Source organism: Epinephelus moara, chromosome 8, assembly GCF_006386435.1.
Source record: "Epinephelus moara isolate mb chromosome 8, YSFRI_EMoa_1.0, whole genome shotgun sequence".
NCBI lineage: Eukaryota > Metazoa > Chordata > Actinopteri > Perciformes > Serranidae > Epinephelus > Epinephelus moara.
In genome coordinates this window covers 23,065,525-23,082,621 of record NC_065513.1, presented here as the reverse complement: position 1 = coordinate 23,082,621, position 17,097 = coordinate 23,065,525, and the positions used below count along the sequence as shown (strand labels likewise).

At 39.3% G+C, this 17,097-nt stretch overlaps 2 protein-coding genes across 2 annotated transcripts; one reads left to right on the top strand and one right to left on the bottom strand.

The window, feature by feature from the left end:
• Nucleotides 1–73: 73 nt before the first annotated feature.
• anapc7 (anaphase promoting complex subunit 7) lies at nucleotides 74–7,867 on the bottom strand. Its single transcript, XM_050051184.1, has 11 exons — nucleotides 7,665–7,867; nucleotides 6,678–6,864; nucleotides 6,346–6,465; nucleotides 6,014–6,125; nucleotides 5,661–5,814; nucleotides 5,408–5,550; nucleotides 3,911–4,028; nucleotides 3,602–3,798; nucleotides 3,285–3,509; nucleotides 1,281–1,431; nucleotides 74–1,178 (listed from the first exon to the last, which is right to left on the bottom strand). The coding sequence occupies exons 1-11, from the start codon at nucleotides 7,763–7,765 to the stop codon at nucleotides 989–991; spliced, it is 1,698 nt and encodes a 565-aa protein (XP_049907141.1). The 5' UTR covers nucleotides 7,766–7,867; the 3' UTR covers nucleotides 74–988.
• A 909-nt stretch (nucleotides 7,868–8,776) lies between these two features.
• LOC126394409 (ubiquitin-conjugating enzyme E2 G1-like) lies at nucleotides 8,777–16,654 on the top strand. Its single transcript, XM_050051215.1, has 6 exons — nucleotides 8,777–8,964; nucleotides 11,613–11,715; nucleotides 11,823–11,920; nucleotides 12,876–13,054; nucleotides 13,176–13,283; nucleotides 13,377–16,654. Exons 1-5 carry the CDS (start codon nucleotides 8,922–8,924, stop codon nucleotides 13,260–13,262), a joined length of 510 nt encoding a protein of 169 aa, XP_049907172.1. The 5' UTR covers nucleotides 8,777–8,921; the 3' UTR covers nucleotides 13,263–13,283; nucleotides 13,377–16,654.
• The last annotated feature ends 443 nt before the right edge of the window (nucleotides 16,655–17,097 follow it).

Here is a 17,097-nt window from a genome sequence, read left to right as displayed (position 1 = left end):
ACAGCTGTCACCAACAGAGGCATAAAAATACCAGACTTACCCTTTAGGGAGAAACTGGACTGCTACACTCATGTCAAGTGAGAGTGTTTAATAATTTTATTATACACTTTAAAAATCTGTACAAAATACTATAAACATTTATCTTGAAATGGTTAAGCAACACTTGAGTCAATCGTAGGGTTATTTTTTGAAACAGAAAAGCCGACTTATCAGACAGCACACACACCAAGTGATTATCATGTACATTACATGACACATTCTCATGTGACCATTCAAATTAAGATGATATATTTTAAAGAGCAGCGGATATATGGTACATAGTCACTTTTTCACAGACCTCCTGTTCACCTGTCCGAGACACAAAGTGGTGGCATATTCACAACCTTCATTGTGATCCACACCTTGCCCTCTCTGCGGCAAACAAGTTTCAGTCAGGCTCAAATGAAATACAAATTTAAAAATCCCAGTCCCTCTTTTGACACGTGAAGGATTACTCCAGATATTACTTAGCCTGAACAAAATTTCCCGTCACACCATTTTATTCTGACAATGGCCTCTGTCTACATTTCCTCCGTACAAATCTTGCCTGGCAACAGCTCTCCAGTATACTAAACAACTCAACCTCAGGAAGGATCCAAAGCAGGTCTTTTTTAATACACTGACACTCCTGGGACAGTGATGCATTTACTCAGGTAGCAACTGATTGCCAGCAAAGAAGTGCTTTAGAAACAGCCAAAGTAGAGTCAGAGATATTACTGAATTTTCACAAATATTGAGCAATCAAGGTGTAGAACAACACAGCTTGATTTACTCTGGGGTTGAGAATCTGCTGCTCCTGTAAGACTGTATTGGACAGCTGCTGTCAGAATGTTGGGAAAATAGCATCAAAGGCCACCTTGTCCTGTTTGACGACCCTGATGGCTGGACGCTTCCCACAGGCCGTGGTGTTAGAAGGTGGGGGCGACTGTGTATCCTTATGTGGCCAGGGTCACTGCATGCCAAACCACTGTTCCTGATCAGCCCACTGTGCCGCTTCACTGTCGCTGCCCTCCAGATCTCCGTCCTCTCCGCTGCCCTCCATGTCATCGCCGTCCAGCTCCACCGTGGCGTCTGTGGGACTCTCTTCCTTCTCCATCTTCTGCATACCTTCTAAAGACTTCTGGTCATTGGGATCCAGGCTTAGGAAAGTAAAAGATAAAAAGCACAAAATGGCAGTAGGAAATAAAACTTATCTTGTGCTTGGATTGGTATGCCAATCAACAAAGGCAATCTCTGCTTACCTTAGCGCTATGCTGTACTGATCCATGGCTTCTTGGTAATCATTGACAGCCACCAGGAAATCTCCCAGCATTCTGTGCAGGACACAATCACTCTGATTGGCCAGGGCGTTCCGCAGGAGAGCAATCCCTTCTTCGTATTTCTGTTCACGGCCTTCATAAGAAAAAAAGAACTCTGTCATTTCCACCAGTATATCGATATCAATTTTCTTTGTGTAACTGAATATATTTTAGTGATGCACTGATTAAATTCTGAGCTGATACCAATGTTTATAATAACAATTTGGCCAGTTGTTTATTCTCCCTTTTGTGCTAGTGCAACAAAGAAATATTTTCTATAAAATAATAACTGAAATGTTTTAAAGTCATTCAGGCTTGCATTATACCATCTTCAGATTATCACAAATTCATATCATACAAATTTATGAAACCTTTAATATAACCTTCTTTTACATGAGCAACATTTTATATGAGACGTTTTTCTTTAGGCCGACACGTAAGTTATTGTTGCGTTGGTTCCCTTGACAAAAAGCCAATATGATTTTTCACTGGATTTTGGATTATTGCCAAAAAAAGAAAAAAGAAAAAAAACCACAAACAACTCTGTGGCAAACAAACATTTACGATACTGGCATGTTTTGTTCAGCAAGATAATCTTCACAAATGAACACCACTTTTATGATTTTAGAAGCATACATGAAATCACCAGAAGTAAAAAGCTAACGTTTGCTATAAATTAACTAAAGAATGGTTGCTAGACTTCAGCGTCGCCACGACAACAAGGCTGTGAATCCATGTTCGGTATGATGACTCCCTGTCGTCTCATTGAAAGACTTGTTGGCAAACCCCTTTTTAAGACACCTAAAAGCTTCAAAATTCATGAAGGGGGTATATACTGACAGATTTTGTGTCGTAGAACAAAACGTGACAATCTTTAAAGCTTGTGTTTACCGCAGAACTTATTTCAAAAACTAAATTTCACGATTACATTTGAACACCCCGCTAACCAATACTAGTTTTTACTGAACAGAGCATTAATGAATCATAATGTAACTCATGGTGCATTCTATTTGGACTGGGAGGTCGAAATGTCCCAGTTCCCAGTCAAAGATTTCAACTGGATCGTCCCCTGACGTCAGATTTCCAACTCAGACAGTCAGAGGAACCTCACCAACCCATACCCCAACATCCAATATGGCTCAAATAATACTGCTCCACCAAAGGGGGATCAATAGTAGTGTAAGCTGTAGTAATGAACAGTTTATAAGCACTTCTGTCTTATTTGTATCTCACTGAGACAGTCATACACACAGTCCTGTCCACCCTCTACCTGTGGACATGTTGCTACACTGTTTGTATGCGCAAAATACAGCATAATGCATTGTTACCAACTGGTATTGCTAACAACATCACAACATCTTGGTTTTTCGACTTGTAATGGAGTGAGATCAACTCAGGTGAGACATTCCCAGCTCTGACCTCCAAATTCTGAGGTAAATTGGAACGCAGCATCAATTCAACCTCTGACAGCGTTAGTTCTGACCACCAGCTGCTAACAGCTAATGTTGACTAACTCTCCTCCTGCTGATGTCAACATGGATTTGTTGGTCACAATGTAGCATTACCAGGGAAAAACAGGGTGCATCCCCTGATGCATTGAAAGTTGGTTTACTGCGCCCCTTAACCCTGAAGGCAAGGAAGATCTCTGTTCAGCCCAAACGCATTTTCTATTGTCCCTGGGTCAACGGCACACTGTTAGTCTTAAGCCCTGCTTTTTAGCTTGTGCAAAATGGATAGGACACAACAGATAAACATCGGCCACTGCCATTAGTGGATGTCATCTGACTTGCCAAAAGGCCGATGGCAGTTAACAATGCAAATCCCATACCAACGTTCAGTCGATATATCAGCGCATCCTGAATATATTTAAATTTCTATGTCACTGCCAAATTCATCTGTAAAAAGTAAAAAAAACCTCTTCCTCCCGTAAAAAACAGTTATACATACTGAGCAGTTCAGCCTTTTTGACCACAGCCTTGGTGTAGTCGGGTCTCTGGGCCAGTGCTTTGTCCAGCAGGGTTTTGGCTTTCTCCTGAGTCACTGGGTCTTCCAGACACACTGTGGCAAGGATGGTCAGAGTTTGAGCATTGGCCCCCAGAGTCTTATAAATGTTATTGGCCATTCCCATAGCCTCTCGAATCCCATTGGATGCCAGGTAACAGTCAATCAGACCTGTGAAGGAACAGTTATTAATGGTTAGAAGTTAACGCAAGCAGAACAGATATGTGCTACATCTGAAAAGAACGGAGACCATACAAACGTGCCTTCATAGCAGTCGAGTCTGCAGGGAGCCAAGCGCATAGCCTCCCTGAAATGGATGATGGCTTCTTGGACACGACCCATGTTTCTTAGCGCTGCCCCCTTCAGGAGGAGAGCCTGTACGCTGTTGCTGTTCAGCTGGATGGCCTTTGCTCCTAGGTAGAGGGCTCTGGAGTAACGCTTGCTATAAAAGCTGTGACAACTGAACAACAGAGACAAATTTAAAGGATTGCAAAAACTATGATAATGATTCTTCATGTAGCAAAATTTGTAAAAAGACAAAAAAAACTAACTGTTACCACTAAGAGACTCACCCAGAGATCACCCAGGGTTCTGCATGTTGGTCTGAGATATTGAATAATCGTCCTCCCAGGACTTCAACATCCTCCAGGTGTCCTTCCCGGGCCATCAGGTAGCCATAAACATCCATTCCTGCAAGGGCAAAAAACATAACTGACATTTTACCTCGACAGCAAAAAGTACCAGGTTGCCATAATGTTGTATTCAGAGTGCCGTAGTTTAAGGTTGGAACAAGCACGCTTAACCAAGAGACCTGCAGGACCAACATTACTGTCTTTCATAGGTGGTAACAGAATGAGTTTTAAAGCTAGAAACTAAAAGACCTAAGGAATCCATTGATACCAACCATGTCGTTCTAGCTTGTCAGTAAAAGGTGCTAAATATCGCTCCAAATTTAGGCTAATTTCTAGCAAGGGAAAAACTGGCATGGCCAATTTTATAGGGGTTCCTTGACCTCTCACCTCAAGCTATCTCAATGAAAATGGGCTCTATGGGTACCCACAAGTCCCCCCCTTCAAGCCAAGCCCACCTTTGCTAGTTCCATACAATTTGGGGCAAAAACCATGCAGTTTCTAACATGCAGTACAAATGTGTTATTTCTGCCGATTGTATTTAAATATTTCTGCCATTGAGGTCCATTAACAGTAATGGAATTGCATAAATTGGGTATGACTGAAAAGCAAAGACTCTTGCTGATTCAGTGAGCCCAGTTTCATTCATGTGTGATGATGTTTCATTGTAGTGAGATCACTTGTGAAAAGCTATTGCTGTATAAAATGACCTACTGTGATCTCTAGGATAATCACAGTCTCATGAAACTTTGCAACCACAGACTAGTGACCTCGGGCATTCAGAGGATGGAAGGCTTTCATAGGTATACTGGCTATGAGGGCTTTTCTCAGCAGTTTCCAGAACAGGAGTGCTCGCAATCCAGTAGCTGAAAAATACAATTCTTGCCAAAAATTTCTAATATCAAATCACAGCATGGATTTTTTACGGTGTTCCTCAAAGTCTTGATGTCTTAATGTGGTATTTTGGAAGGATTTGACCATTTTTATGAATTCTCAAATTATCAAAAATGCTTAAATCGAGTACCAAAACTGTGTAACAATTGGTATCAACCCCAAAAAATTCTGCATCAACCTATGAGACATAACTGAATGTCGGAAGGGCAATCATATACTTCCATCATAATATTCTAAGGCCCTATACACTCTAAGCTTTCAAAGTTTGAATAGGTGCCTTACAAAAACACAATATTTCTTACAGATTTATGACTAGAAAAACTTGAGACACTGAGTTGAGCTGCATCTCAAATTAATTTCAGATGACGTATACCACAACTATAATGCATCTACTGTCGACCTGCTATCCCCATAATTATCCCCTGTACCCCCTTTGAAAGACAAAAATGGCTCTAAGGTGGGTCTTAATGGTAAACTGATAAATACAATGTCACAGTACAGGTCAGGTGCAAGGTCAATCATTACATAAATAAAACTGCAGCACACCTTTGATGAGGTATGGGTCCAGCATCTGGGCTTGTTCAAATTTGAGGATGGCATTCTTGGTGTCACCTGCCCTGAAGTAGACATCTGCCAGGCTTACCAGGAGGTCCACGTTGTCCCGCAACAGGGACTTCTTCTCAAGAGAGCTGAAACAAGATGAAGGAGGGACGGAGATATAATCAAATAAACAAGACTGTCACATTAAGAGGAACACTATATTCAGTCACTTTATATAAAACATTAGCGCTCTGCTTACCATATGGTGTTGATGGCTCTTTGATTGTCTCCTGCATGTATGAAGGCATAAGCTTTGATCCAAACAGAGAGCCAGTCCAGGTTGGGGATGCTCTGGATCACATCCATAGTCATGGATGCCACTTCAGCTCCTTTGACTGATAAAGAGAGAAGACCTAGAGGAGAAAAAAAGTCTAACTTGATTTAAAAAGTATTTTTCACAAACAGATCTGTCATGAGGCCAAAAAAGGACATTAGAGCAAAGTGGTTCACTAAGTCCAGGCACAGTTCTTGGTAAGCATGTGTTTGTGTGTACATACAAGAGCAGGTTAAATGTTATTTGTTGGATGAAGGTGTCTCTGTGACCATGCATACCAATGATTGCATCAAGAGCGAGGGGACACTGTCTGAGGACCTCTTTGTAGCTTGTCACTGCAGAACGCTCCTGCCCAGCTTTCCTGTACAGGTTGGCTAGCATCATGTTGATCTGAGGCCAGAAAGAACAATAACATCCATTTTATCACAGTTCTCTATAAAAGCTAATGGACTAAAACATTTGCAGACCTCATGCAAATTTATTGTAGTCTTAGGCCTTGATTTCTTGTGCAGCAACATTGAGTTAATAGACATGGAGCCTATATTATAATAAAGGCATACAAAGCGTGAAGAAAAGATTTATTACAATAACTATGACAGTAACTGCCAACCTTTGGTGTCCTCTGTCTGGATGGGATCCCATCGAGCACTGCAATGGCATCTTTATCCAGTTTCAAAATGGTGTAGCATTCAGCGATCTTGTACTTTACCTCAATTTCTGAGGGCAAAGTCTGAAAGACAACATTGCATGTCATTCTAATTTTTTCTCTTATCATGGCAACTGACCAAGTCAGTAGTACGGTTATTTGTCCCTCAAAGTGCACAATACTGTGTAATACTATTATCAACACAGCAAGTGAAAATAAATGTAATTGCTGTGTCATCTCGGACTGTGTTGTGGCTTAAATGAAAACTTGACAATTAACAGTTTTATCTGACATACCTGTGCCTGTATGTTAGACGCAGCTCCACCGGTAGACGTGCGAACTTTAGATGTTTTGCTAAGCACCTTTTTCTGTTGCAGTGCCATGCTGTACTTGCAGGCAGCATTACGATATTCTTTATCATGAAAGATGGCATCAGCGTGGTAGACCAACAACTGGTACTTCTGGGCCGGAGAGAACAGCTCCCTTGAATCAAAAATATACAAATCACAAAGTTATTAGAATCAGAATAGACACAAAATAGAAAACGTGTCTTTACTGAACACATGATAAGGCAATGTATTAGTTGTAATAGCACAAAAACTTAAATGATCTCAATGAGTAACAGAGAATACAGAAGAGACAAGCAGAATAAAAACAGCAGATGCTTAAGTAAATGCAAATTCATAAGCCAAACTGATGAAGAACATTCTCAAAATTGAACACAACAATAACAACAAAGGCAGTGAAAGAGTCTTCTGATATAAAGCACAGGGGTGTAAAGTGTAACCTATGAACTTAGTGTAAAAAGAAGAAGCATCGTGCCTCAGCTGTAGTCACGTAGCCGCTGTTTTTTATTTAGACATACTGTATCGTCAAGATAGCGAAGGTGGAGAACAGCAAGTTATCAACAGTACATGAGGCAAGCCGTCCTCTGAATTACTCGTTGATCGGTTGAATTCACAATATTTCAAGCTACAGCAGGCACCATTAGCTATAGTGGGAGACTTTCCTATGTCTATGTCTTGGAAAACAACGTACACTAAATATCGCCCAATGACAAAAATTAAACCTTTACTGGCGTAATTGCGTGATATTATTATTTTCGAGGGCGTCTGTTTGCACTCATACAGATGCCCAAGCTGCTTTACAGCTACAACCATTAATGTTAGCTTTTATTACCCAGTTAGCTCTAGGCTATCAGTGTCTCGGTCTAACAACATAATACGCTACTGTAGGAAAGCACTCTCCGGAAAATAGACGGACCCTGTTTTGACATTACTTACGGGTTGTTATTACTCATCGTTAGCAACAAACTGCTCAATATCCGGACATTAGAGTGAAGGCCGGCGGAAGCCATATCCCGTACATGATCTATGACATTCATTTTCGATTAAGTTGAGGGCTTGCTTTAGGTTTCCGTCTCAAGTTAAAAGTTTGGGCTTGTAAACAGCTAATGCTAGCTAGCTTCTGATGTATTAAATATGGCGCCGACAACCTTCCTTCCGCATAATGCTGCCTTCAGGTGCTACTCGCAAGCTCGTGATTTCAAACACTATACTACTAAATGTGACATTCATGAAATCTGCGTCTTTGGCGAACAAATTCAGATGTTACTGGCTTTATTTTTATTTAAGAAATAGTATAGATATATAGGGTGAAAATCTGCGTAAATATACAAGAAAATCTTTTTATTCGCCACTTCACAAAATGAAATAAGGTCGCTTATGCAAGCAAATTTCCGATAGTTATAAACGCATCTTGGTATTTGGTGCAGAAATATTTAATATGTAATATTTAAAATGTAATACTGAATTATAACAAAATGTGATACAAAAAAGTCACATGCCAGCAAATGTCACTTTTTATACAATGTCCATCAGTCAGACACCTGCCGTCCAGAAACTATAGATATAGATAGATATATACACATACAGTATTTGCATATACAAACACATATATACATACTGTCTGTTGTCAATTTACACAATTTTATATATGTTGCTTTGTTTTATAATTTTATTTATGTTTATATTCTAGACTATTTTGTCTTAGTTGTCATTTTGCTTTACTTTGCTTTTGTAATTGTTGCGCTCATGATATGATAATGTAAAGAACTTGAAACTTAAAACATATCAGATGATGATATCCTTTCCCTGAGACCAACAGAAGCCTGCAGTATTTTGACGTCCCACATGTCACAGCGGCCTCTGGGAGCTGACCTCTGAGTGTACTGATATGCAGTGCATTACATATTAATGTAACTTCATGCCAGGAGACGTTAGGAATGTTGGAAAGACCATTTCCAGGTTAGTGCCTGTTGATTTCTCGAGAAACATTGCCTTGAACACACACATAAACACACATAAGTCAACTGAAGACGCGCATGCGCACAGTGAAAACCAGCAGCTGAACCTTGTGTCAAAACACAGAGGGAAATCAGCAGCAGACAGCGCAGGATCTCACCTCGATTTCAGCTTTAGCTCTATTTTATTGGAAAGTGTTTGTCGACACAAAGTGATTTTCGTTTAAGTGCGCGTACCATGACCGAACAATCAGCATTACTTCTTCGAAAACAACTGGCAGGTAATATAAATAAAATATTGTAAGCAAATATAGGCGATATAGAGGCTACCTATCTAGCAGCTACCGTTAGCTTTTTTTTTTTTTTTTTTTTTTTTTTTTTTTTTTTTAGCTACGCAAAGCTATGTTTACGCCATAGGAGTAAGCTCAGGGAGCTAACCAAGCAACATAATGGTTTCCTTTATCACTGCAGTTCAGTGTGTGGCTAAGCTGCTTTGCTTAGCCGGTCTGTGGTGGAAATAAAGATATATATATATATATATATATATATATATATATATATATATATATATATATATATATATTTAGAAGTATACGTGGCTCAAATATATAATTGTATCTGAACCAACACTGAATCGCAACGCTAACCTTGCTAGCGGGGCTAGCAAGTTCGACATTAGTTAGCTGACGGAACAAAGGAATAATCAATCCAGGGACTCATCTGCTCTGATGACTTTAGCTTTGCTAATGATAGCTGTATATATCATAAGCCTCTGAAAGACAAATGTGCTACTATATCAGTAGCGACCTGATTAACACAACAACCCGGCCACCCAGCTCTATAAGATAATATCTAACGTTTCTGGTGTCAAATCTGGCTCAGACTGTACCGCTAGTTACTTAGCGGCTTTTAGTGAGGATACGCATCTCAGTGTTCAAGCCCTCTATGATGAGCTCTGCTGTTGGTTTATTTTAATAATCGTCATCAATATTATTACTGTTGGTGTCAGTGGTGTGCCTTTTCTTACTAATGCCAGACACATGGACCTCGACACAGATACAAATAGCGCTGATGTGCAGCTGCAGCTTACTGACAGTAGTCCTACATGCCGGTCTGCCTGCCGGCTAGATAAACCAATGATTTTTTAAACTGACATACTAGGTTTTTTTTACACCTCTGGTGTGAGTAAAATGAGAAAATATCATTTTGAATTTTAATATAATGTTCATCAGATAGAGGTAGTCAGTATTACTTTACTCAAGTGCTACTCAAAAATCAAATAAGATCATACAACTAATGCAGCATTCAAGATTAGGAAAAACTTTATCACAATATTATAAGGGTCAGCACATCAGACCATGCACATCTTGTCGCAGAATTAATATATTAATAATATTTTCTCAGTTGTGCACTATAGCCAAAATGACCTACTTTGATAGCTAGACCAACTATGATCATGTACTGTACTGTCAGGATGTGGACAAGATTCAGGTTTGCCCGTGGTCCTGAATGACAGCATCCATCCACCACTGCATCCACTGATTTTAAAAAATGAGACAGGCAAACAGCCCGTCCCTATGACTGATTATGGTTTCACTGTGTGTGGGGTTGTGAATCACTGGCTTTACAGTGGTTGACTCAAATCAGTCCTTCAAGTTGGTGATTCACTTCAGCAGTGATTATTATTTTTGGAAACCACGATTTCATTCAGGGAACATTAGCCAAACTGTATATGTATGAAATAAACTTACAATAATGTGAGATTATGACTTAATCTTCTAAAAAGTGAGAAAATTATCCTGTAAACATTTTGAAATGGAAAAACAAAAAAAGCAGTGTATCTATTACTTTACTAAATATTCCAATATGATACAAAACACTGAAAAATGAATGTTTCCAGATTAAATAAAAGTTTAGTAGAATGCTTCAGCACTGGGAATTGTTTTGAGGCACCTATTTTACACTTTATTTTATTGAGAATTACAACAGGGTTCTAACTGGGAGCTCATACTTTGGCCTCAAAAATTGAAACAGGGGCTCTATAGGTCAAATCAGCACAACCCTGCTTTTCTTTTTTGAAAGTAATGGTGTTAATTAAAGGGACTTACACAGCACTTACTACATATTCATTCTGTTCAGTAGCTGTTAACCTACATTGTATCATTATTTTTTTGTGAACGCAAACTCAACATTTCCTGCCACTGCTTCACAGCAGAATTTTATCAACAACAGCAACAACTAAGGAGAAAAACAAAAAAACATGCGGCTCACCTCAGGTTTACCTGTGCCTTTCATTATACTCGGTTCATCAATGTCAGAGACTTAAATGCAGATTCATTATGGCTGTGCCTTGTTGTCATTTTCCTCTGAAAGTGTTTATTGTGCACCGTTTTTACAGCAGCTACGTTTTTTGAATGTGTTGTTGCTGTTGAGGCCTATTGTAAAATCAATTCAAATCCTAGTTTTGTGGGTTGAAATTTTTTAACCTTTTTAATGTTTTGTCTGCAGTGTGTGTAAAATCACAGGCATTTGTCTTGTGCTTTGCCATGTAAAGGTTTGCTGTTGAGGTTGAGTTAAGGTTCCATAGCATTGTTCTTATATTCACCAAATCATTGATCACTGCAAAATATGTTTTAACACCCTCTATAAACAGGCTGTAGTGAAATATTGTGTGTGATGTACTAAGTTTTAGCAATTAGCCTATTAGATGTCACCCCTTTCATCACTGTCCCTCCTGTTTGTCTTTTCAAGGGATTTGTCTTTAACACACACAATTTTAAACACTGACATTTCCAAAATCTACCCAGTAATCTTTCCCTGACGACTTTCTTGCTCCAACATGTAGACCTGTCACTTTTGTGAGATTGCCATAGTTGTGTTTATTTTCCAGTTTATTGTATTAAAAAATACCTTATGTCTCTTTTTTCAGAGCTCAACAAGAACCCCGTGGAGGGCTTTTCAGCTGGTCTGATAGATGATGATGACATATATAAATGGGAAGTTGTGATCATTGGTCCACAAGATACCCTTTTGTAAGTTAAATATTTGGGAATCATGTCTTTGGTTGTCAAATGTATAAATGTATTTAAAAATCATCATTTCTCATTTCTGTCTCCTTGCTCTGTTCTTTGCATTGCAGTGAAGGAGGGTTTTTCAAAGCATACTTAACCTTTCCCTATGATTATCCACTGCGGCCTCCAAAGATGAAGTTCATCACTGAAATCTGGCACCCAAATGGTAAACACATTCAGCAGACTCTTTGATGTTTATTTACTTGAAATTGAGGATGTCAGTTTCAGTTAATTTTGCTTACAGAAGCACGACACTCATTAACCTGGAACTGACCAGTTAATTTTTAAGAAAAAAACCCCCCACAAAATAAGTGAAATACCAGAGCTGTTTTCTTTTTAGCCTGCTGCTCTATTGACTCAGCGAGCTTTAGCACCGCATTTCAAAATGCTATCCATTTAGAGGTGGTGAATTTTAATGTTTTATGTTGCAAATGTATTGCCTTTTATTTTTTTGTTGGCTATGCTGCCAGACAGCAGGCTAACTGTGTTAACATGCAGAAACATGGTGCCCTCTGCCTGCCCTTCAGTCCACACTGGTTAGCTAGCTGCTCTGCACTGTGCGCCAGCCAGGCAGGAGCTAGCTAACTACCGCACTCTTTGGGCAATTACCACTGGTAACGCAGTCCTGACCGATAATGGTGGGCGGCGTTGCTACGAAAACATGGTGGCCACCCCACAGTCTCCCCACAGGTCGCTCATATGAGGAAGCAGCTTGATTTGGAACTGCAAACCCCTTTAGTATTGTTAACAATGTTAGCACTGCTAGCTGTGTTGACAGAGCTAAAAGTGAAAACATACTTAACAATGTTTAGGCCATTTTGGGGTTCAAAACTAAGCCCCTTTCTTAACAGGGCGACCAAGGGGGAGACCAGAGGGTGTTACACAGTGCAGAACAGCTAGCTAACCAGTGGAGACCAGATTAACTGTTAACCATTGACTTCCCAACTTCAAATCCTTATTACTATCACTTGGTCTGGACAATTAAATGAATTTGTGCTGTTTTATTGAATGATTTAACTTTTTTTTGTTTGTTTGAATAGTAGACGAGTAATCCAGATTTTCAGTGTCCTGACATCACATTGTAATGGCTGCTGTTAAATTCATGCTCCCATTCTCTGCAGTTGCAAAGAACGGGGATGTTTGCATCTCAATTCTGCATGAGCCAGGAGAGGATAAGTTTGGTTATGAAAAGCCTGAGGAGCGCTGGCTTCCCATCCACACAGTAGAGACAATCATGATTAGCGTTATCTCCATGCTGGCAGACCCCAACAGCGATTCACCAGCTAATGTGGATGCGGCGGTGAGTTACACTACTTATCCCATTCCCCTGACACTAGAAATCCTCTTTTTATTCTTGTTCTCATGGCAGCTCAATTAAATTGAGGATGTGTCATTGAAAGAATCTTATGTTGTCCCCACAGAAAGAGTGGAGGGAGGACCCTAATGGTGAATTCAAGAGGAAGGTGGCTCGCTGTGTAAGAAAAAGTCAAGAGATGGCTTTTGATTAGGAGTCAATTGTAAATTCCAGGGTAGGTAAATTGAAATGTTTCAACTAAGTAATCATCATATGTAAAACCCTGCTTCTGAAAGTAAAAGTAATTATGGTGTTCTCTTCTTTTCAGATAAAGGAAATGCCTTCAGAGGGAAAATTTCAGCAAAAGGCTTTTGCACCCCTTGTTTTGCCAGTCAAAGGAATTGGTTGTCTTCAACCATGTTTCTGTGAACGGTTGTCATTTTCCGCAAGATGAGCCAATTTGAGAACCCTACCAGCGAAATTAACCTGTTTCCTACCTGGAATTGTATATTTAATTTTATTTATTTTGAGAAATTAATGATGTAAGATATGTCACTACTGTAAATTAACTTGCTTTTTTATCTGCTGCTGAACAGTTTCTACTTTATACCAGGTTTCTTATGCAATTTAGTGGTCAAGATTGTGTAAAACAAAATGAAAACCCGTCACCATTAGGTCATCACTTGTCCTCCCCACTGAATACTTACCACCAGATTAATGTCGGCCCAACAAATCTTTGTCAGTAGATGTGATTATTTTCAACACTGTCATTGAATCACTGTTGCCTTTTGTTGGCTTCACTTCCTCACAGTATGTGTGTTGATTAGAGGGCCAGGTTGAGGACTTTTAGGGGTTTTTTTTTCTTTTTTTCATTTGGTCTTAATTTTCTGAGAAACAGCCTTCTGTTAGCATTTTCTTCTTATACTGGTGTACAGCTGCATGCAAACGTTGGGCACCCCTGGTCAAAATGTAGTGTACTGTGAATAGCTAAGCAAGTAAAAGATGACCTGATTTCCAAAAGGCAAAGCGTTACAGATGACACATTTCTTCAATATTTTAAGCAAGATGATTTTTTCTTTCAATCTTTTGCAGTTTCTAAAAAAACTAGAAAGGAAAAGGGCCTGAAGCAAAAGTTTGGGCATGGTCAGTATTTATTAGCGTCCCCTTTGCCAAGTATCACAGCTTCTAAACACTCTTTGTAACCAGCTAAGAGTCTTTGAATTCTTGTTTGGGGGATTTTCACCCATTCTTCCTGCAAAAGGTTTCTAGTTAAACTTAAACTTAACTTAGTTCTGTGAGATTCTTGGGCCGTCTTGCATGCACTGCTTTTATGCGGTCTATCCACAGATTTTCAATGATGTTTAGGTTGGGGGACTGTGAGGGCCATGGCAAAACCTTCAGCTTGCTCCTCTTGAGGTAGTGCATTGTGGATTTCAAGGTGTGTGTAGGATCATTGTCCTGTTGTAGAAGCCATCCTCTCTTCATCTTCAGCTTTTTTACAGATGATGTGATGTTTGCTTCCAGAATTTACTGGAATTTAACTGAATCCATTCTTCCTTCTACCGGTGAAATGTTCCCCGTGCCACTGGCTGCAACACAAGCCCAAAGCATGATTGATCCACCCCTGTGTGTAACATAATCAGTAGAACAGTGCACCACCACTCCAGTCTGATAAATCTTTCTGTAGGTCTTTTGCAGTCAAACAGGGGCTTTGATTAGCCTTTCTATCAATCCTATGAGCAGCTCTCTTGAAAAGTTTTCTTGGGCTTCCAGACCTCAACTTGACCTCCACAGTTCCTGTTAACTGCCATTTCTTAATTACATTACAATCTGAGGATACAGCTACCTGAAAACACTTTGCTATCTTCTTATAGTCTTCTCCTGCTTTGTGGGCAGCTGTTTAGAAGAGCCCATAGCTGATGATTGTTGGGCCAAGGTTTCAGGAGTCAAAGTATTTATAAAGCTTTGATATTTTCATGACTTGGCCTTTCATAAAAATGACTGTGAACAAGCCAGAGTCCTAACAAGCTAATTCTGGTCTGAGACCCTGTTAAAGGTTGTCTGAGAGCTCAAGTATTTTGGGGTGCCCAAACGTTTGATTTGTGTGCCTTTCCTTTTTTTTTTCATTCTGAGATTGTATAAAACCAAAAAAAACAAACTATAATCTTGCTTGAAATGTTGAAAAGCATGTTTCATCTTTAACTTCATGCCTTTTGGAGATCAGTTCATCTTCTACTCACTTAACTAGTCACAGTAAACAAAATTTTGACCATGGGGGGCCAAACTTTTGCATGTTACTGTAAATCTACGGGATATAAAACCATGACTCTCAAACCTGCATGATCCCCCTCAAACAGCTCATGTATTGTTGCTGTCTGTAGATGTAAATGGAATGGCGTACTCAGTGATTTGAGAGTTACTGTTTTATAATATATTGATTTGGACAAGCGTAGCGAATGGTAACAGAAGGTTTGTGCCAACTTCTCAGGAACAAAGGGTCTCGATTAGTAATCAGTGTGGTAAACCTCAAATATTCCTGAGCCTCTTCTTTAACACATGGTCAATGAAGATATCTATTATTATCACTTAGTCTAATGTCTTTTCACAACATTATTATAAATCATGGACAACCAAATACGGTCTGTCAAAACAGCCGGAGCTGTGATTAGTCCATGTTACTGGTTAACTTGCAACTGACCTTACCTCAGTTTAAAGGTTAACACATTTGAAAAGGATTATGGTTGTTTGAGTTCTTAATATATTAACATGGGGAAATTTTAGGGGCTCCATAGTAGGATTAGGCTAGTCGTTATTTTGTTTTGGCACATTAGGCTTTTGATCAATGTGTGGCTAAAGGATGATGTGTAAATTACACTCACTTGTGGGTTTAGACCCTGAGGGCTTTGGGTAGCTTATTGAGTTCTGATTGGTGCATACTTAGGTAATATTCATCACATTTACATAATCACTGATTTTGGGTTGTAATTCTTGATAGAGACTTGAAGTTAACTCACCACTTACTAGAGTCTGAATAAGTGTTCTGATGGGAAATGAACACAATCCCGCATCTAGGTTTTATTTTGAAAGGATATACACAGTCGTGTTTGGGTGGAGTCTGGAAACCACTGGCTTTTGTTCACTTTCATTGATGGTGTTGCTGACCATTAAGCCATGAGGACATCTATTCTGAATTATGTTATACATGACTGATCTGTGACTGACATTGAAAAACCATCTTTTGGCGCATGCAATCAGGTTTGAAGGAGTTGGGTATGTTTAAATATGATACCATTGTTAGTACATTCTGGGTGAATGTGATGTGTACAGTTAGTAGATTTCTGTCAACTTTATGATCACATAACTGCTGTTGACATTACCTTTTTAAGTCAGAATTTTCTAACCTACCATGACCTCCTCTGACCGGTGTTCACTGTATTTGCACAGATTCAGTGCGTTTGAAATGTCATTAAGCAATACGCTCTGAAAATGGTGTGTCCAGGTAATCCACCCTAACGCCATTATTTGTTTTTTTGTTGTTGTTTTTTTCTCATTTTGTGTCAATGCAATGTATATTGGACATCATGCTCAATAAAGTGTGTAAACAGAGTGGCCTGTAGTTTTGTTTGTGTTTTACATTTTAGATGAGAACACGCTCTGGGTTCAAGTATATAGACCTCTGCTCTGTAATTGGAGCCCTGGTGATAGTGTCAGATTTCAGGGTTGGCTTCATTTCATAGACTCTGCTGGCTGCAACACTTACTGAGCTGATAAAGATGTTACCAACATCTCTGATATATCCACAGGGAATACTAGGATTGTAAGTAACAATGAGAAAGCGGGTAACATTTGTTGAGCAGCTGAAAACAGACAACCTGTTAAAAAATGGAAGTGGTCACATCTTAATGAGGTAAGACCACAATTTGAGTGGTAAAATCTTAGATGGATTAATGTAGATGATGGATTTATGTATTTTCAGATTCTTGATTTTTTTTTTTTTTTTTAAGGTCTGCAGAATCCAACCAGAGATGCACAGATGGTGAGTCAAATAT